General features: G+C 40.0%; 1 protein-coding gene across 5 annotated transcripts; it reads left to right on the forward strand.

The window, feature by feature from the left end:
• The first annotated feature begins 3,959 nt into the window (after window positions 1-3,959).
• ormdl3 (ORMDL sphingolipid biosynthesis regulator 3) lies at window positions 3,960-17,570 on the forward strand. Of its 5 annotated transcripts, none has more exons than XR_003691343.1 (5): window positions 3,960-4,262; window positions 5,633-5,880; window positions 7,178-7,329; window positions 9,169-10,613; window positions 16,561-17,570. XR_003691343.1 is itself a non-coding variant. In XM_028568178.1 (4 exons), exons 2-4 carry the CDS (start codon window positions 5,707-5,709, stop codon window positions 9,302-9,304), a joined length of 462 nt encoding a protein of 153 aa, XP_028423979.1. In that variant the 5' UTR covers window positions 3,960-4,262; window positions 5,633-5,706; the 3' UTR covers window positions 9,305-11,439. The 5 variants fall into 5 exon arrangements, 2 of the variants coding, with proteins under 2 accessions (XP_028423979.1, XP_028423980.1); XR_003691344.1 differs by lacking the exon at window positions 16,561-17,570 and adding an exon at window positions 14,533-16,061; XR_003691345.1 differs by lacking the exon at window positions 16,561-17,570 and having other exon boundaries at window positions 9,169-10,025; window positions 10,558-11,439.
• Window positions 17,571-21,930: the final 4,360 nt, after the last annotated feature.

The following is a 21,930-nucleotide window of genomic DNA, read 5'->3' on the forward strand; positions in this document are numbered from 1 at the left end:
TACATTACTGTTCATCAGTCATCACTTGATTACACATTGTATTACCTTGTTATGATATAAGAAGTGACCCATACAATGTGCCAAACATAATGTGCCACATGAAGAGACAGTGCAGCATATGACAGTAGCAACAGCTGAGAAGATTTGGGTCTGTGGTGTGAGGCGAACCGTGGCCGGCTCGGAGCCCTGACACTGGAGGAGATGCGACGGCGAGAACCAGTTCAACGGCTTGGTCAGCGACATGAACTCGTATCGCCCACGATTGTCTGCAGTTCTGTGCGGGTCGCCGTGTTCTGATTGTTCTCATGTTGTTTTATGTGACACATTTCCAGTAGGCTACTGACAGCAGGCACATCCGGACACAAACGAGCAGGCTTAATTTAACCACTGGATACACTACACACAGTATCCCGATTTTATGTCATTACTTTATATAGGTGTGTACAGTACTTATGTTACTGAAAGGGCAGAAAAGTTTACTATCTTCCTGACAATGTGTCCCTCAAAGTAAACTATATCCAGACGACGACTTGTTGATCTGACATCTGAAGGCGTCATCGTTTGCCCCCCTCATGAGGTCTGTTTTATCAATGTCATATATTCGGCCATTGTTCCAGTGCCAGCAATGATCTCACAGCACTGTCATCCATGGTTCGCATTTGAACAGAGCTCTAGGTTTACATAGCTAACACAGCCATAGCACCCACGGCGATGAGCGTAAGAGAGAGACCACTGTCTTAGAAACAGTGGGTGTCACGTAACCTTGCATGCAAGTATAGAACACAGTTGACCCATTTGGCCTCAGGCTACTGTGGGCCTAAATTAGTATTAGGGCTTATCTTGGGATCTAGAACATGACACTGTTGATCTTTGATTTTGGGTCCAGAGTTATCAGGCATGTCAGTCATTCTTCGTTGCCTCTAGCAAGGCCTGCTCTCACCTTGGGTACATTAGTAGTCAAGCGCCTCCTTTTGTACTTGAGCAAAGCAGAGAGGCGTTGGAGTCAATGACTGTTTAAACAGAAATTACTAACTCTGGCCATGTAGTTCTGCCATTCTGTCTGATGGTGAGTCGTTCGAGCCACAACTTTGGCCCAGGCTGAAATATTTCAACAATTATTTGATGGATTGCCATGACATTTGGTACAGACTTTTGTGTCTCCCTCAGGATGAAATGACTTTTCCTCTAGTAGTTTTTCTCTGCAAATTCACGGTCCTCTTTTCCCGGTTTACAGATCCCCCTTTTGGTTTAAAATAACTCACCGTTGTCAGCTATGGCCGCTGAACCGGCTACACGTTGTAAACAGCCGTGGTCCGCTTGCCTGCTCCTCCGGTAACGTTAGCAGTTAGCAGGGTTAGCATGGCGGCGTTAGCGAGGACAAGTCGGGATCACTTTACCCGCTGCGTCTCCGTTTGTTTTTGCGAGTAACCAACTTGGGTACTCTAGCTAGTTATATAATTCAATGTGAGAAACCGAATGTTGAAATTACATAAAATGCCCGTCCCTAGTGGCTGTGATAAATTAGCCTGAAGCTAATGCTTACCTGTTTAGGAGGAAATTAGCCAACTCAGCGTCTTTTTGGGCTCTGAGCTGTCTCCATCTTTCAAATACATCTCCAATGTTTACCAGGGGGTTGTTGTGTCTCTGGTCATGCAACTTTTAGAAACATGTCGTTTTTTTTTAGGTCTGGTAGAATCTATCTCCGTTGATCTTGTTTGTTTGTTTGCTGCTTTCACAGCTGTACTAACGTTAGAGCTGTAGCGTGTTGGGTTTACGTTTTTACAGGTATATCTGGCAACCCGGCCTGGCTGTCAAACTGGGCAGCTGATAACAACACACAGGCCAAAACACAAACACACATTTCAAAAGGAGAAAATACTGGCATTAGCATTGTTGTCAGAAAAGACAACTTGGCAAGTTTCCTTAATATCTGCCGCAATGGGGTCGTTTTTGGATTAATTACAGTAAATATATTACATATTGGACCTTTAAGTTTAAAAGTCTTCCTGGGGTCATGAACATGAAGATGACACATTCTTTTATTTATATATATATATATATATATATATATATATATATATATATATATATATATATATATATATATATATATGAGGGCTGGGCAAGTTAACGTGCTATCGCGTTAACTCATTAATTAATGCCGACAATTATTTTATCGCGCATTAACACAGTTTTTATTATTTCTTTTATATTGTAAAAGTCTGTTGCTCACAGGATTTTATTTTGTAAAAGTCTGTTGCTGACTGCTTCCGCGCTTACAGGAACCGGAAAAGAAAAGAATTGGCGGATAAACAAACCAACAAACATGGAGAAGGGTACGAAACTTTTACATGGCCATTTTCATTTTAAAGTTCTTCAAGACGGCACAGTTGACAGAACCAAAGTTATTTTTAACCACTGCCAAGTTGAATTTTCTTATCACTTCCATTCTGAAATATCACCTAAATGAAATACACACAGTTGATACCAGCAAATCATTCAACGAAACAAACAGTGGCGCAAGGCTTTGGCAGACTACGTTAGATGCAGCATGTGGGAGAAGTATCAATAAACAAAGGCAAGAGAAGCTAACAAATGCCATAGCAAAGTGGATAGCTATTAATCAGGGAAATCATGCGATTAATCGCGATTAAAACTTTCAATCGTTGCCCAGCCCTATATATATATATATATATATATATATATATATATATATATATATATATATATATATATATATATATATATATATATATATATATATATATATATATATATATATATATATAGATATATATATAGATATAGATATATATATATATATAGATATAGATATATAGAAATAGATATAGATATAGATATATAGATATATATATAGATATATAGATATATATATATAGTGCTATCTATATCTATATATCTATATCTATATATATATATATATATATATATATATATATATATATATATATATATATATATATATATCTATATCTATATCTATATATCTATATCTATCTATATCTATATATATATATATATATATATAGATATAGATATAGATATAGATAGCACTATCTACTAGCCATATGCTGTTAAAATATACATGGGACTGGTAGATTTGCCTCACTTACCACAGCCAAAAAAACAATGGTAATCTATGGCCCTTTTTCACAGCAGACATTTTGACTTGTCATAGTAGGAAAAGCACAGCTGAAATTGATAACCTTAACAATGGTTCGATTCCATCAAGTATCCCAGTAAGTTATTTCAGTGAGTCAGCATGCACAAAACCAGGACCTCTCCTAAGTGGAATGCAGCCATCATTAATGGTTTTGAATACACCTGTGCTTTTCCTACTAGCACATGTCAACATGTCTGCCGTGGAAAAAGGTCTATTGAGTGGCTGGTACAATTTTAACATTCCCTAGCCATTTGGCCGATGGACAAAAAAGTTAATTTTGAACCCTGAATGTGAACCATCCTTTAATAGAACATGTTACCTAAGCTACTTCGAATCATATTCTCATGACTGAACAACATCAAATCAAATACTTTAAATGATGTTTGACAAAAGTGAAGTTTGACCGTATAAATTCTTAACAAAAACAAGAATGTACATAGAAAGTGAAATCAACACAACATATTTACACATGAATTCAGTGTTATATTTATCATGTTCAAAATGTATATTGACATTAAGTCAATGAGATTTTTTTTTTTTTTTTTTTTTTTTTTTTTTTTTCACACCTTCCGCACTCCATCCATTGACATATCATGTCCTGTCAATCATGCCCGTTTCCTGGGATCCCTCCTCCGCTGTGACGTCGGAAGGGGGCGTGATCCACATTCTTTTTTTTTCAAAAAACGCCAATAGGTCAGACGTGGCCTCGTGACACACAGCAACCAATCAGAGCAGAATGCGCTGAGTAAAAAAATACTCACCCGAAAAAAAAAAAAACGGGGCCGTGGAAACGAATAGCGGTGACGTTACATCATGAAGTGTGCTGTGTTGTCACCAGCTGTTGTCTGAAGACGAAGAAAAAGTGGATGTGTCGATTGATTGTAAGCCGACACGAGCCGACCGGCAGCGCTTAGAAGCACGTCTGGAGCCGAGAGATGGTACCGGATGACTGATGGAAAAACCGGAGCCTCGCCAGTCGCCCGGTGGTAGTACACGTTACATAACTGAAGGCATCGATAAGACAAAAACTGTGATAACGGACTAATACAGGTCGGAGTTGAAGCCATTTTTCTCTGCCGTGAGTGTGCTGATTTATTTACTCCCTTATAATAGACCTATGTAAGGAACTCCAGCAGTGCTCGCTGGTCCACTTGTAGATCTCTGTAGCCACGTTATGGATAATTATGTTACATTTTTAGGCAACTTGCAAGACCGCATGCTGGAATGACCGAGCGCTGCATTGTTTACAATCAGTTGCTGTTGACCAGGCAGATACTGATTTCATCAGCAGTTTTTCTTACTTATTTCCGAGTGGACCCATATCTTAATTTACATGTACGTTCCATGTATACCTTGGCATGACCACAGAAAATACCGGTTTCTGATTGGCTGGAAGGTGCCCGTTAAAATCATCTTCGATTGTATTAATTGCTTTATTTAGGTGTTTGGGTTTGAATTAATAGCACCTATAAAATGTAGAACTGGGCCACATGGTTTAAAATCAACATCCCTATAGTAATGATGATAAGTGATATTAGTACATCATGATATGCATACGAGTATAGAAAATAATTGATGTTAAGCAGTTAACTGGCGTTTACTGTTCAATCAATCAATATTCCTCATATATGTAAATGAACAACAAGGCAATAACTCTTCTTTGAATTTAGAATCTGAATTTTTGTTTAAATTGTACAGAAACTGAATAAAACCTGATATGATTATACAGCATTCATGATCAATGCTGGTTTTTGTCATTTTCATTGAAATATTGTAAATACATTTTATGTACTGTATACCCCAGGAGGAGTAGCTATTGTTATACGATATTTAGAGGGACATAGATAGAAACATGTAATACATTTGATTTGTAAAGCACTTTTCATTGTTAAAAACAATTCCAAAGTGCTACAGAGTAAAACAATATCAAAAACTGGCGTAGGGTGGACATTTATTTAGAGAGGTGGTCACCTGTTCTACAGTATACAGCAAATAGTGTACAATTTCAACGGGTCACTTGTAATTACTTGAAAGTAACTCTTCACCTGTGTATGTAATTTCATGTAAATACTATCTGTATCTGTACCCCTGTTGTGTATGACTCTTTGTCAAGGATCTTGTTGTAATAAATGTTCAACAACAACAAAAAACTGGTTTAAAAACAGGAGTATAAAAATACAAAAGAGAGTACTGTATCCCCAGGGGGGCATTCTAAATAGCCTACAGGGGTCTAAATCAAGAACAAATGAAATAATAAATAATTATATTGAATAATTATCACCCAGCCCTACATAGAAGTAATTATTTTAACTGTACAACTTGAGTTAGGAGCAAGCAACTGATATGATAAATGACACAGGAGCAGTTCAGGTAGTTGCCCTAAGTCTTAATAACCCTAGATGATGACTGGAATAATCCGGCGTCGACTTCTTTCTGTTTATCTTACAGCAGACAGTCCGTCACGCCAGCCGACGTTCATAGTAAGACCGTTTCCACGTTGTGCTTTGAAGAAGACCGCCGTCATGAACGTGGGCACGGCGCACAGCGAGGTGAACCCCAACACCCGAGTGATGAACAGCAGAGGGATGTGGCTGTCTTACATCCTGGGCATCGGCCTCCTGCACGTCATCCTGCTCAGCATTCCCTTCGCCAGCGTGCCCGTGGTCTGGACCCTCACCAACCTCATTCACAATCTGGTGAGTGTCCTGGTTTCTTTAGTCAGGACAGGGAAGGACACAATGCTGTACAGTGCAGCTGGGTGAAAGGCTTTGTGGAGTAAAAGTCAGAGGGTAACACATCGCTGCATAAAAGTATTGTAAGAAGAAAGTAAAGTCCTCCTTGCTGCTTCACTGCTCCTAGTCGTGTTCTTTGTTAATAAATGGATGCCAGTAATGTTTCAACCAGCATTTAATTTCAAAAGCTGAGGTATTCCTGTTTGTCTGGCCCTGAAGAGTACAATATTAACTACAGTTTGTTGTTGTTACAGGAGTGTATTTAAAGGTCCCATGACATGGTGCTCTTTGGATGCTTTTAGGCCTTAGTGGTCCCCTAATACTGTATCTGAAGTCTCTTTTATATAGGCCTTAGTGGTCCCCTAATACTGTATCTGAAGTCTCTTTTATATAGACCTTAATGGTCCACTAATACTGTATGAAGTCTCTTTTATATAGACCTTAGTGGTCCCCTAATACTGTATCTGAAGTCTCTTTTATATAGACCTTAGTGGTCCCCTAATACTGTATCTGAAGTCTCTTTTATATAGACCTTAGTGGTCCCCTAATACTGTATCTGAAGTCTCTTTTATATAGACCTTAGTGGTCCCCTAATACTGTATCTGAAGTCTCTTTTACATAGACCTTAGTGGTCCCTTAATACTGTATCTGAAGTCTCTTTCCCGAAATTCAGCTTTGGTGCAGAATTACAGCCACTAGAGCCAGTCCCACAATGAGCTTTCCTTAGGATGTGCCATTTCTGTGTGAGAGGGGGGGTGTGGCCTTGACCAACTGCCACTTTGCTCGTTTGAAAGCCATGATGTCTCTCTCTCATGGGTGGGCCAAATTCTCTGGGTGGGCAAAGCAGAGAAAGGGGAGGTAACCTTTCCCCTTATGAACTCATAAAGAGAAGATTCCAGATCGGCCCATCTGAGCTTTCATTTTCTCAAAGGCAGAGCAGGATACCCAGGGCTCGGTTTACATCGCCATTTCTAGCCACTGGGGGCCCATAGGCAGGCTGGGGGAACGCATATTAATATTAAAAAACCTCATAAAGTGAAATTTTCATGCCATGGGACCTTTTTAATAAAGTGTTCCTTACACTGGACATGCTAAGCACACATCCACTTTGTTGGGCTTCCTCTTGGTTTTGGGGTCTATACAGTAAATCAAGAATAGTCTAGACAAAATTGTGTCATCCACCAGTATGATATTTGTTATTCATATGTTACAGCAGGGCTCTTCTTTTTGTCTCTTACAATGTGTCTGTTGTCCGTTGCAGTGCATGTACCTCCTACTTCACACGGTCAAAGGGACTCCCTTCGAGACCCCAGATCAGGGCAAGGCTCGTCTGCTTACACACTGGGAGCAAATGGACTATGGTGTGCAGTTCACTGCTTCACGCAAGTTCCTCACCATCACACCCATTGTTCTGTAAGTGACCCCTCCGAACCATTGTGGGACAAAGTGGAGGGAACAGCTGATCATAAAGGGGGGGGGGGGGTCAAAATGTGAATACACGTGGAGAAACATGTAGAGCAGGGTGGTACCTTGTGGAGAATTAAAGCTTGGCATTGGAAGAAGAAGAGGGGGGGGGGGTACTTTTCATTTAAAAAATGTCCTCCTCTTGTACCTCTATGTTTGGGTTTTGATTGATTAGCGTCCCTGCTGCTCCTGTATTAGCCTAGCTCACAACTTGTTAAGGTGCTTACTAAGTATTTGCAGCAGTACCCCTTGCTGCTTTAATGCCCTTTTCTGTCCTTATTAACCAGTTTACAGGTAGCTCCCCAGGTTCCCTGGGGTGGATTCGCCAGCTCAGCTTGAACACTGTTGTGAAAGCAGTTTTTGCAGGTGTACACTTTTTTCACACTGGTTCCAAAGGCCTTTTTATCTGTCATTTTGTTTTGCAACCAGTGCCCGTAGGAGAAGATTACAGTAGTGGTCAGTTTCTAGGCTTTGGGTGTAAAAGCTACATATCTTCAAAAGTCTCTCAAGAGCCTTTATTTCATGTCCTCACTTGTTCAGCAGAGCACAGGACAGGCAATTCCTCATTCTGAGTTCACAGAAGTCCCTTAGTGGTGTGTGCAGTTCCATCTAAAAATGCTGTTTATATCCGATCACTGTTGTTTCTTATTGATTCTAGTGTCTCACCAGGAACATCTGTGTGTCCTCTGCCAGCGTGAAGCCAGCACACAGTCAGGGTTTATGCAGGAAGTGCTGGAAACTCACTCACATTTCTGGATGTCTGTGGCTCGGTCACTCTCCCTGTCTGTTAATGCAGTTGTTCTTCATTAAAAATGACCTTTATCAACACGTACTGTAGATTAGCATTGCAGCATCATATGTGCATAGTTCAATGAACAGATTTTTCAACCCTGTCCAGCGTGCGCTCGTAAACTAAAGTGTTGGCACTGTGTGAGTTAGGAAACATCTTGCTGTGATTATCAGAGGAAAAATAAGTGAGAGGTTACTGCATACTTAGAGGTATAATATGTAACATTTCCACATAAAAATGTCTGACAGCGTGTTATATATTTTGTTAAGTTGTGTGCTGGCACTATTTCCCCTTTGTGGATGCTTCAGCATCGCGGTTGTCTGCCAGATGGTGTCATACATTTACTTTTCATCCAGTTTTAAGCTACATTTTCGAATACACATTTTAGATCTTTGTCGTTTTTAACTATATATTTTAACTGGATGAAGGATTTTAGTCATCAGAGAAAGCAGCTCGGCTCCAGCCCCTCCGGAACGCTCCGTGTCCACCGAAGAAATCCGAATCGATCAGAAGATTTATTGTCATTGCACAAAAATGAACAACGAAATCCTTAGCAGCAGTTCACCCAGTAAACATAAATCTAAATCTAAAAAGACAAGAAATAAATAGTAAAACAATACAATCATAAATCAAAGAAATATACATACTGAAAGAGTTACTGCACATGGTGTACGTGTGTGTGCTAATTTAACTTCTTTATTCAGGGTTTTTACACTAAATAAAGCACCCTCGTCCCACCTTGTCCCACGCTATTTAACATCCCCAGACTGTATTCTGTTATTGTTTTGACCCCTAGCACAGAAAATTACATATTGTACGTTTTTAAAGTGATGTTTTGACAGCTTTAATTTTAATCTTTTTAATTGTAGTTTTTTTCTTTACTCCATACCTTGTTGTGTTCCTCAGGCTTGTTTACAAAATGTTTTCAGAGAAATGCAGTTGCTCATTTCTACCCTTGTAATCATTACTCCTTCTTCTCTTATTTATCCCTGATTCAGGTATATACTAACCAGCTTCTACACCAAATACGATCGGGTCCATTTTGTGGTCAACACCGTTTCCCTGCTCACTGTACTCATCCCCAAGCTGCCCCAGCTGCACGGCGTGAGGATCTTTGGGATTAATAAGTACTGACAAGGCGGAAGAGGACACCTCCTTCCTTTAGAAGTCCCCGTAGACTGCTGAGAGCAGTATCAGGCCTCTGATTTGGCTACAGATCCACAAAGATCCGCGGCTCTCTGGCTCTAGTCTCTGCTGAGCAGCACTCTAAATGAGGCCTGCTGGGGATACTGCCATGGTACCAAACCCCAGGTTTACAGAGCACACAAAGGGAAAGTGTGCTGTTTTGAATGTTTGTGGCCTATCTCCTTTGAGACACTTAAAAGCTTAAAAGGGAGTATTATGATGATGTCCATTTCTGCAGGAATGACAATTGTGTGATATGACAGGTGTCAGGGGAAGAGGACAATGTGTTGGCACAAATTACATGTGCCGTTTTACACCCACTGGCACACTGAGGCCGTCGTCGAAAGTTATTTTGTATGTAATGATACACTGCTGTATTTAGTCAGCTGCTTCCTCTTTCTCAAGGTTCCTGGGCAGAGAGAAGAGTAACAATACTTTAATAATATGGTAAGGGAACTGCTGCAGAGGCGAGACAGGACAAACCACAAGGTTTTATATTTAGCCCTCGCTGTTCCGCTCAGGGCCAAGATTGGGAAGTTAAGCAACTCTTATTTTTATCTGACCATTTCCATGTTTGGACTCGTCTTGTCCTGGTTTGTGTCACAGAAAGCCTCCTGTCTGCAGAGTCGTCAGGCCTGTGAGCACTCTACTGATTCAACATACTATACATGTAAGTCCTGCAATATGAGTTAAGAGATAAGTATTTCTATTAATAGTTACATTCTGGGGACTCATGCCTGGCACTAGAAGTACTTAGGAATTAGCATAAGCCTTAGTTTAGAGCCACATTACACATTACACACTGAGTTATTAGTTTATTAGGTAAGCTTGTGCAGTCTAATGCAATCCAATATAGTAGCCTTGCAGTAACTCCTGAAATACTCAAAGTTGTTTTTAAGGTTCCCCCAATTCCCACTCCCCAATCACTTATGAAAGGGGCAGAATATTAGAAACATTAGCTCGAAATCCTGATCTTTCAAGAACATCAAGTTCTCTCTCTTCAGCCTGTCAAAATCCTTTTTTAGCATCCAAGGAAATGACAGTTATTCTGTAGTATGTAAGTGCTAAAGGGATTCTGGGTTATGTTACAAAGCTGCTTCGTATTCGAGCAAATATGTTACTGTTCATTACAGATGTTTAGGGAACTTTTTTGTTTTACATATTGCCAGTCTAATGCATGTGTATGATCTTTTTTTTTTAAGCAGTGGAAGGCAGACATGTCCATGATCCATTTCACCATGGCAGTTGATGTGAAGTAGTAAGTAGTTATATCCCATTTTAGGGAAACCGCAATTTGATTTAGTAATAAGCCAAAAAATGTATAGTCATTGAATGAATGTGATAACGGTTAAGATTACTTTAGTGTCTCCCATGGGAGAAAATTGTCTGGGTTGAGAAAGGGAGGTTGCTGCATCAAGACCTGACATCATAATAAAACACATTTAAATAAGAACAAGTGCAAACATCCGCCTGAGATGAAACAACCAGCAAACTAACCACAAGCCATTCACTCTGTTAGAAGCTACAGAAATATCCAAGGCATACATCTCCCAGCATACACACTTTATTAGATATGTTGAGAGCAGTGTTGGGGAAGTTACTTTTAAAAAGTAGTGTTTGCTCGTTACTTCTTAAAAAAATCATCCATTACTTCACTTAGTTACCCCCTATGGAAAGTAACTTTATACTTGTTACTTTTACATTACTTTTAAAAGCGGGCGTCTCTGGCAGAGACTGTAGTTAATTATACAAAAACTATCTTTGACCATAAAGCCAATCTCTGGTTTATCAGTGTCTGAACTACACTGCAGACTGGATTCTCTACTCACAGAGTGACGGCTGATTCATTATGAACCAGTCCAGCGCAGGTTGAATGCACATCAACAGGTCCTCAGCGTTAAACGGTGTTAAGGCTCTTATACACTAGACGCATCCAAGGTGCAGCGCGCCATCGTGACGTCAAAATTACGTAATATCCTGCCGGCGCGCCCGATTTATAGCACACAAGCAGAGGGCGTGCCGACAACGTGATGCCAGGACTCTCAGAGTGACTGCAAGTCTCTCTGGTAAACTTACTGGGTTAAGATGAGCTCTTTTATGGTGAATGAAAGACTTGATCCGACGAAGTAGGTCATCGAATCAAATCGAAGCATTGACGGCAATGCTGCTGCCAGTTCTGCCGTTGTTTACCTTTTTCTTCTCCTTCTAGTCCGTAGAAAGGGCAACGTTTGTAGCCTTTGCTCATTAGCGCCACCGCTGTTCAGGAGAAGACTGCAACTAGTGTCTCGAGCTAACCTGACTCCGCCAGATGGATTGCTTCGCATTTGCTCGGCATATCCATCTGGGAACTTTCCGTTGGAGAACTTTTGGGAAGGGGCGGAAATACTGGTTAGCTGATTGGATGAACCATCTGTCTATCACCTATGTTGGTGATAGACGGGCCAAATCAACAAATCAGATCCACGAAGCGTATGAAAATACAACATCCTTGCGTGTCCGTGCAACCACAGTCCACAGCGGTCCGCTGCGTGTACGTATAAGGCCATCTCCACCGCATCCATCTGTGAGGTTGTCAGCTTTGTGTCTGCCTGGCTCAGAGCGCCGTCCAGCAAAAAGCCACAAAGCTTAAAAACGCTCTCAAAAGTTAGCTTTGGCTGTGCTACCAGCCTTTGTCGCGTCCCGTGTGGAGCTTGTGAGCGCGCAGCTGAGAAGGCAGCGTCGCTGTCAAATCTGTCCCTGGGAAAAGTAACATGAAAATTGAAAAAGTAGTAGTAGCGCGTTACACTACTTTCTACCCAAAAAAGTAGTTGCGTTACTGTTGTTGCGTTACACCCAACACTGGTTGTGAGATGTATGCCTTGAATTTCTGTAGCTCTTAACCGAGTGAATGGCTTGTAAAAACGTGGCTGGCTTTACCCCAGGCTGATGTTTGCATGTGTTCCTATGTGTTTTATTGTTAAAAACAAAACCAAATCAACACATTAAACTATGTGTTAATTCTACACGATAATTTTAAACATTATGCTGCAATAAGAAGCAAAAAGTAACCGATCTGAAGATTCAATATTTTCTATCCTAAATTGAAAAAGAATGAAATAATTTCCCATATTTAAAAAAAGAAAAGAAAATGTAGCCATTGTAGCATAAATATTAATATTACTGACAGTGGTAGTAATAGTAGACGACCAGTTTCATCTTTTAATGTAGACAAAGGGACAAGATTCATGCTGTTTAATAATTACAGCTGGACCCAAAACGGTTCTAATCTGTTATTTACTTTAGCAGATTGTTATATTATATTGGCATAATTTAGAATTGATGCATTGATCCAACCAACGCCAAACATAAACCAAAAAATACTAGCGGATCTTCTGGAGCTTTCATTTCCTCATCGTGATGTTTTCTGAGATATTAGGCTTGTTTGAGATGAGCCAGGCCTGCGCAGAATCGATCAGCAGCGATCAGCGCCCAATGCGTGGCGGTTAGATATGTGTCCGACTTGATCCCGACTTGCTCTGACGTCGTGCACACGTGGGCAGCGATAACCTCACGAGATCAAGGCGGCCGCAGGTTTGAGAGGCAGGTAGCGCAGTCGCTTTCCTCCGACTGCGAGACTCGGTGGGCTCAGGGCATGCTGGGAAACGCCTGGTTGGTTCAGAATTGACTCAACATGATGTTTTCTATAAACTTTTTATTTTTTTTGAATTGGAGGGATTTTAATTGCTATTTGTCTGGTTTAAAGGCTTATTGTGTACAGAACCCTACTTGTGTGGCTGGTGGTGACGTTCAGAAGTCCGAGAGACTAAATCTTTTCAGATTACAGATCATCTACAGTCTGTTGTTTATTAACATCAGCAACAGATGTAGAGCATTTTGACAGCTACTCTGTCATAATAACAACAACTACAAACTGTGTACAAGCTGATAGATGGTTCTGATAACATTTTATTAAATCGGAATCGGACCTAAGAGGATGTGAGTGGTTTCTGTGACTTCCTGTTCAGCCTGAAGGCAGCTGGAAACAGCTGGAAACTGTCCGACTTGACCGCAGCTTTTTCTCACCGCCCCCGGCTGCCGCCCCCTGCTGCCTGCTCTCGTCCACTTTACAGACGAGGCGCAGTTCATCTCAAACGAGCCAAATGTCACCCTTAAGGGCTTTAGTTTAAGGACAAGCGATAATATTTCATAGCACAAAGTGATTATGCATTCTTTTCTTTTCTTTTTTCTGGACCATTTAGGACAGCAGGTTTTTGACACAAGGTTGATTTTAAATGTGAAACAGTGGCTTCGGTCTGTTAATCAGTGTACTAGTGTGCGTTTTGAAGCAAATGTCAACGTGATCCTCCGTAAGAGTACATGACCCTAAAATACAGTATTTTTTAAGTATCTCAAAATTCTTTTTGTATCGTTGTGTGTCTCACATTATTGGACAAGATATGCTGGACTTATTAAGACACACCAATGTTTATCTAATTTGTTTAGTAGTTGGTGCGACACGATGAGAGCCTATCAAGGGCTTTGAAACCTGTAGGATCCTCCTGCCTTTTTGTGGCTTTTAATTATTCATGAGTCGGGAAGGTTGAGCATGAAATCTAAATATAGATTTAAAGATCACCTCCAGCCTTCATTGAGGACAAAGAAACGTTGACTTGAAGCGTTTGTAAAAGTAAATGAACTCTTACAAAGCATCTCAGAGCGTCTCAAAATAGTCACACTTGTATTGAAACAGTGTTTTAGTACTTCCAGTGTACATTTTAACTTAATAAAAGTAGAACACTCTTTCAAAATTTGTGAATTGATTTGTCCACAGTAATGGTGTGTGTGTGTGTGTGTGTGTGTGTGTGTGTGTGTGTGTGTGTGTGTGTGTGTGTGTGTGTGTGTGTGTGTGTGTGTGTGTGTGTGTGTGTGTGTGTGTGTGTGTGTGTGTGTGTGTGTGTGTGTGTGTGTGTGTGTGTGTGTGTGTGTGTGTGTGTGTGTGTGTGTGTGGGGAAATGGGTATTTACAGTTGAAAAATGCTTTAGATGTTTATGTCATACAAGTACAAGTGTGCACAAAGCATGCTGATTGCCTTGCAATAGTTGTTTTGCTGCAGTACACCAGACTAATAAAAGTTACATTGTTGTCCTAAAGCCCACAGCTTTAAGCTCACTGCTGTGTACTCCTCTTGTCAATTTCAGCTGTTAGCAAACATCAAATCTAAAATGTAATCCATGGGCTTTACTTCAACATTGCAAGCTGATACAGGTACCATACAAAGGGCGCTCTGTTACGCAACACCGGAGGATTGTTAAACATCGATTAAGTGAAAGTAATAATGAGGTATTAGAGTTAATTTAACAGGATATCATGTTGGATTAGTGTTCTGAAACACAAAGATCTGGCACCCTGATGTAAAAAAATAATATTTGTGTAGAATTGTGTTGAAGATCGAGGTGTAACATTATTTTTTCAGTTTTGTATGCAATTCTGTTTTCATGAGTCAAGACTTTTACAGGTTGGTCTAATTGATTTTTGAAATGTTCCTAGTGAAAAAGGTTAAAATCATCATTTCATGTATACAAACCAGACCGGTAAATAGAATCAGATGGAAGTACAGGAATAAGTTAAACGGTATACCATGTTATTAAATACAAATAGCCAAAATGTCCTTCCGTCTGTCTGTCGCTGACATCGCAGTTTTCCTACATCACATGCTGAAATACACTGCTGAAATACACTTAAATATGTTTTTCTTTAAAGATTATGTTATTACCAGCCTTGTTTAGCCATAAATGATACATTTATCAGTATTACAAGTGCAAGTATATGTACTACGGTGGTGCACAACTCTTCTTAAAGCCACCTTGCTTCCTGTTTATGTTAAGATAGCAGATGCTTTGTCTAGGAGAAATTCTTTTTGCGAAGTCGTTGCTAATCTGCTGCTAAATCTGCTGCGGTCTCATCTGAGTTGCACTCACTCCTGATGTATATCTCAACCCTGCGGTCTGTGGTGCAGACACCTTGTGATTAACACAGTGTCTGAGAACTTTTGCAAGGGATATATAGTTGATACAACATAGGCAAGTCATACAAAACAACCCATGCAGCGCTTCCTGTCCCGTATAGCTGAGGACAGGCACAGAGAATCGCTGGGACAGCCACCCCGACTCCTCCGGTCTGAACCTGGCGTAGGCCATGGCTCAATCTCCAATGTTTGTCATCTAGACGCGCACTGCTCTTTTACCGGTCAACCTGCGCTAGATGCTAGAATGTAGTCACCGAACAAGTCTCAACCAAGCAACGAGCAATGTGGGTGCGGCCAGGCCAAATCCAGAATTCCAGAAAGGTTAGATGTGCTTCCAGCCCTTTTCAGACCATGTTAGACAAAAATCATGATCATAACGGAGCAGTTTACATACTTTAAAATGTGTCTGGAGTGGGACTTTAAGTTGTCATGCCACTGCCCAATGTGATAGTTTCTCTTCTTTTTGGTGTTAGCCTACTCCTGTTCTAGTTTGATCTGATTAAAGACATGTTGAAAGATGAACCAGTGAAAGGAACTGGGGATGAGGATGGGTGGAGGAATGTTTTTGTTTTGGTTTAATCTGCTCAACTCATTAAATGTAACGTCATGGTGTGTGGGAATGCTATGTGTGTGCATGAGAGAGAATCTTAGTATTTTTCTTTAATACTTTACCTTATGAAATAAACATGCTTGAGTCTTGTAGATCTTGGTGTGTTATTTTTCACATGCAGTTACACACTTGCAGGTTACACAAAAGTGGCTGGTTAAAAAAAAATAAAGTTGAGTGGCTGGTAGATTTTGGAATCCTCTAGCCACAGTGGCAGGTGAACAAAAACATCCATCCCTGAGAGAATGAATGGCACAGTAGGGAAAGGAAACTAAAACTATAGAGTGAACAGGTTTAAAATAGACAGATTCTTGAACTCCAATCATATATTCTATCAGAGGTACGCCTAGCAGAATGCTAAACCCATATGAAGTGATATATCTCTGTCCACATGTGCCACTGACACCTCTGATATGGATAGATGGCTATGTGCTAACCCTAACCAACACTCAAGTTTTCACTATAAATAAATATATATAAATATATGTATGTATGTATATATATATATATATATATATATATATATATATATATATATATATATATATATATATTTTTTTTGTGTTTGTTTTGTTTTGTGTCTTTATTTCTTAGATGGAAATAATCCAGGAGAAAACACCGTAAAGATGGAAGCCAGAATGGATCTGTGCCACAAGGTCCAGAAGAGTTCCACATGGGGGGGGAAAGGAAAGCCTGGACGATGCCAAAATGTGGTTGTGGCTGGAGGAATTTCCCCATTCAGCCATAGGTCTCCTCTTTGGCACAGGTGGAGGTGCTCTTAAACCTTAATGATGAAGCGAGAGGATTACCTGAACGTGAGTGCTAAGTCTATTCAAATACTAGTCTGGCTTTGCCAGACCGTCCTCCAAATATAGACCAGTCTTCTCATCTTTCACACACAATGAGAGTGCTTTGACCATAGCACCACTGAAGGACAAACATACACTTCACAGAAGAGATGCAAGTTAGTTCATTTTAAATTGTAAAAAAAAAAATTCTTCCATCGTAGGGCCGGCCATGTTTAATTTGTTTTAGGGTTTGATGCACTCAGCTATTTAGTTACAAAGTAGGACTTGACTAGCTGGACAGTTGTGTAGTCAGTGGTGTAGTCTATGTGATACGCAGGTAAACGAAGTATACCCACTAAGAAAGCTCCAGGATTTCCATAAACCCACTTAAAAAATGCAACAACACACTTTCTATTAGAATTTTAATATATTCTCTCCCCTTTTATTTCTTCAGCTGTCCTGTCAATAAAGGCCTAAAATGCCCAAACAATAATCAGAAATAAAGAAAAGAGTTCTGCTGCAGCCCCAGCTACAGGCCATGCTAGAGGCAGCTAGATATGCTTCTGTAATTATCTCTTTTTCTGATATTTTGAAACGTTACTGTTGTAAGTGTATTTAATTGTGTTAATGTTGTAATTGCATATATGTTTTAAGCCTCATTACCCTTTCCCCTCTAGATGCATGTGCACAGTCTTGCATTATCATATTCTTTTCATACCATGTGAACTTTAAGAGACTAATGCCTCGGGCGAATGTAAATATGGATCTATGAAATTCATGGTCCAGTTAATTGAATTATACTGTGCCATGTGAAGATGTGAGGCATACAGTGCACAGTAATATGCATGCATTATAATGTGACAACAGTTTAATTCTAAATATGAACTGTTCAGCGCTCGTTTTATTCTTGGAAAAGTTAAATATAAAGGATTCGGAGCTGGTCACAGAATAATGTAGTTTAAGAAGATGTATTACTGTCCCTCTCCAGCAGGGGGCAGCAAATGGCTGTCATTGACCTTAATCGGAAGCGACATTCAACATCTATAAATAGGAACGCCGGGAGAGATTATTGGTCTTTTTCTCATGTCCAGAGGTTTTCTCTTCTCCTCTCATTCACTCATTTATGCACATCCAGATTTACATTCTCCAGGAAATCACTGAAATAGTCCTAAATGTAGAAACACATGACCCATATAAGCCAGGATTCATTCGGAAATATGACTTTGTAAAAATTAAAATATGTTTTAGTACAGATAGGAAGTGTTCTGTTCACTTATTTAAAAAACTCATGCTTCCAACAGTATGTCTGTAGAAGAATGATGCAAATACATTTATATCTGCAAGCAGTGCACCTGTGTAATGAGTCGCAAAAGATTCATAAAAACAAATTGTTGTACTGGTATTTTTGCTGTATATGTTAAAAAATTGAAAATCTAACCATCATATCACCATCTGCTGTAGAAATTCCTAGGAAAATCCAACAGAAATCCCAACGAACCCTTATTCTGATTACATATTAGGGCTGGGCAATATATTGATATTATATCGATATCGTGATATGAGACTAGATATCGTCTTAGATTTTGGATATTGTAATATTGTAATATGACATAAGTGTTGTCTTTTCCTGGTTTTAAAGGCTGCATTACAGTAAAGTGATGTACTTACCAGCTGCTCTATTATTTGCCTTTTCCCCACTTAGACATTATGTCTACATTACTGATGATTATTTATCTAAAAACTAAGTCTCAAGATATTTTGTTAAAGCACCAATTGTCAACCCTAGAATATCGCCGCAATATCAATACCGAGGTATTTGGTCAAGAATATCGTGATATCTAATTTTCTCCATATCGCCCAGCCCTATTACATATTTTATTTTATTTCATCGTGACCGATGTATGCCATTTAAGTCAATATCAAATAAATAAATGTGGAATTATGAAACAAAAGTTGCCTGAAATAAAGAAAAGTAGTTCTTTGTAAAACGTCCTTATGAAAACAAATTAACTATTTTTATTGAACTGCTGACTAGTTCCTATATTTATATTTACATTTATTTCTATATTTATTGCCTCATTGAATTATTTCAGGATTTATTTCATAGGGATATTTATTTATCTATGTATGTATGCATTTATTTATATAATATTGACCTAAATGTCCAAAGGACTTATACTGTAACTCCATGAGAAGTTTGTGCTGACGCCGGGCCGGCAGCATGTCTGCTTTCTTCCTCGGGAGGAATAACAATGTCACACATGGCCGCCACACAACCAACAACATCATTCAATATGGATGACAACCTTCGCCAGAAAGACAGCGCCCTCGTCGTGCCCTCAGCAACCGAGAGAAAGCGTGGCGATGCCGTCTACTCAGATGGAGCGTTTGAAATATGCATGCCCCACGTAGTGAGGCTCCCACAGCGTGTGCTCTCTTTTTCTGTGCGTCCAGAATGAGATGAAGCACAACAAACCGTACAGTTAGCCTACCCTGCTGTGACATATTGATGCATTTTGACCGGATCATGATGTGCAGGATCCTGAGTGTCATGAGTTGCATGTAGGAGGGAAGAAGGAAGTGTTATGGAAGCGGTTAACAACTATAAATAGAACTAAACAAGAGTTGGATCAATTAATTATGAGCTCTGGATTTTTCCTGCCAAGGGCAGCGGGTCTGACAACTGCGTGCTATATAAAGTCTTGTATAAAATAGAAATAGATGTGGTATGAAGCAGAACAGACAGTGCAGTGTGTTGATTATATGTTTGTCCATGTCAGCACGGTACGGATGTATGTAAATATACATGTCAATCTTGTCTCTGCACTACCTCTAAACTTAAAGGAATACGCCACCGTTTGTTGAAATAGGGCTTATCATGGCCTACCCTGGCTGTAGATAGGTGGGCCAATGCATTTTTTGTCTCAGTGCAAGTAATTAGGTTGTTTTTTTGGTCTTCTGTTGGGTCACTTTTACTCACAACATGCTAACCGGCAACATAGGATTCCATTCACTACGCTAAGCTAACTAGCGGCGGCGCTGCCGGTGTTGCACCGGACTAAAACTATGCATGCAACAAACAATTTGTTGGCCCACCTATCTACAGCTAGGGGAGACCATGATGAGCCCTATTTCAAGAAACGGTGGCATATCCCTTTAAACTGGAGTAGGCTACTAAAATTAGCATTTAAATTAGTTTTATCTTTTCTTCTGTTGCTAAAGAAAGAAAGAAAAGAAACGTGTGGAACATTCCCTACTTTTTAAAAAAAACAAATATATCATGCCTTTATTTTAATTAGGAAAGAAAACTTTATGGAGTTTGGAAAGGACGTATGTTTGATTTCAAAAGTGGAGGGGACACAAGGGGGGGGGAGGGTTCTTCAACTAATATGACATAAGAACAAACAATTGAAAATGAATGAAGCTGTGATAACAGTATTGGATGCAGAGCTTTGAGAGGAGAACTGACAACTGTTTTTGGCTGGAGACTAAAAACCACTTTACTTTGCTTTTACAGATGAGACGGTCCAAGGTGACGCCTTCAAATAAAGAATGGCTTATAGGAATTAGCTGTCTGTCCGGGGCGGAGCTACAAGCCAACTCATAAAGCCTTACCCAGATCTATCATGGGAACTATGAATATTCATAAACTGCTCTTGTTTTACATTATTAACACGCTCATTCCACCCAATAATAAGATTTATGATTGCTCTGTGACATCCAGAGTTTGAAACCGGCGGCGTGACATTCTCCGGTCACCGCGGTAGTGTAGAATGAATGGAGAAGACGCTCCAGAAATGCAGTCATAAATAAAACACATCATGGCTTAACAGACAGGCCTAATTAGCTCTCACTTGGCAGCAATTTAGGGCTGCACTGCTGGGTATTAAGCCATGACTAAATCTGAACATTCTTAATGAATTACCTCGGGCTTACTGAGCATTTTGTGCTGGCTTTTGTGTTATTTTTGTTTTATTTTCCCTCTTTAAAGGACAGGTAGCTCTATTGTTTTCTAAGTGTGTGTGTGTGTGTGTGTGTGTGTGTGTGTGTGTGTTTGTGTTTGTGGGTGGGGGGAGGTGGTCAGCTTCTGTGGTGTTTTATTATCTCACTTTGTGTGAGTGCACAGGGGAAAGAGAAGGCGAGGGAGGAGAAGATGCTGAGGAAAAAAAAGGGAGGGGATAGATGTGTGTGTGAATCAGGGCTGTAGTCTTATCCTGGTAAAATATTTGATAAAATAAAATAAAAAATGTGTGTGTGTGTGTGTGTGTGTGTGTGGGGGGGTTATTTAAATGTAGTTTTTCTTAACCCACTGGAGTCGAAATCAAACATTTCTTTGAGGCGTGGGGGTGACACTCCCTATCCATGCACTGTCTCCTGAAGGATGAAGTAATTTCATCTACTGGACCACAATTACATTACTCTCTCCAACCACTTTGCTCAAGGATGAGAGCTCACGCTGAAAGCCTTTATTTAGGCACAAAGACATTGTAAGACATATGACACGTAGGAGTTACACATGTCTCCCTGACTGACGGGCTTGGATCCACGTGACCTCATCATTTCTTTTGGATCTCCTTAAGTGGTCCGAGTCAGTAACATAACATCTGACAAATCATCCCAGCAGTGTTGGATTTAACCAGTAGGCTACTGTTGTTAGTGGTCACCTGTTTTACTAAGGTGAAAATAGCAATACCACAGTGTAGAAATACTATTCAAAGTAAAAAAAAATACAAAAAATAATCCTGCATTAAAATGTTTACTTACATGAAAGGACAAACGTATTAGCATAAAAATATATTCAAAGTATCAAAAGTACACAATTTGTAGAATAGCCCATTTCAGAAATACAATTTAGAATAAAAAAATAGAAAAATAACATCCATCAATCCAGCCATCCATCGTCGTCCGCTTATCCGGTAGTAATTCGGGGACCCCAAACTTCCCTTTCCCGAGCCACATTAACCAGCTCTGACTCGGGGATCCCGAGACGTTCCCAGGGGCCTCATTCATAAAACGTGAAGTGGCGTACGGACCAAAGTGTGGCAGTCTCTTTTTTTCTTTCCGAGTGGCGCGCATGCACGCTCGAGGACTGAAGCGCGTGTCCGCGCTATTCTCCGACACAGACTCTTAACAATCAACGCTCATAGACGGCCTTTTGTACAAGTCTTTTGTACTA

This window comes from Perca flavescens, chromosome 21 (genome assembly GCF_004354835.1).
Source record: "Perca flavescens isolate YP-PL-M2 chromosome 21, PFLA_1.0, whole genome shotgun sequence".
Lineage (NCBI taxonomy): Eukaryota > Metazoa > Chordata > Actinopteri > Perciformes > Percidae > Perca > Perca flavescens.

Coding starts and splice junctions, on each gene's coding strand:
- ormdl3 (XM_028568178.1), top strand. CDS start 5,707: ATGAACGTGGGCACGGCGCACAGCGAGGTGAACCCCAACACCCGAGTG. Junction 5,881..7,177: donor CCAACCTCATTCACAATCTG/GTGAGTGTCCTG, acceptor TGTCCGTTGCAG/TGCATGTACCTCCTACTTCA. Junction 7,330..9,168: donor ACCATCACACCCATTGTTCT/GTAAGTGACCCC, acceptor TCCCTGATTCAG/GTATATACTAACCAGCTTCT.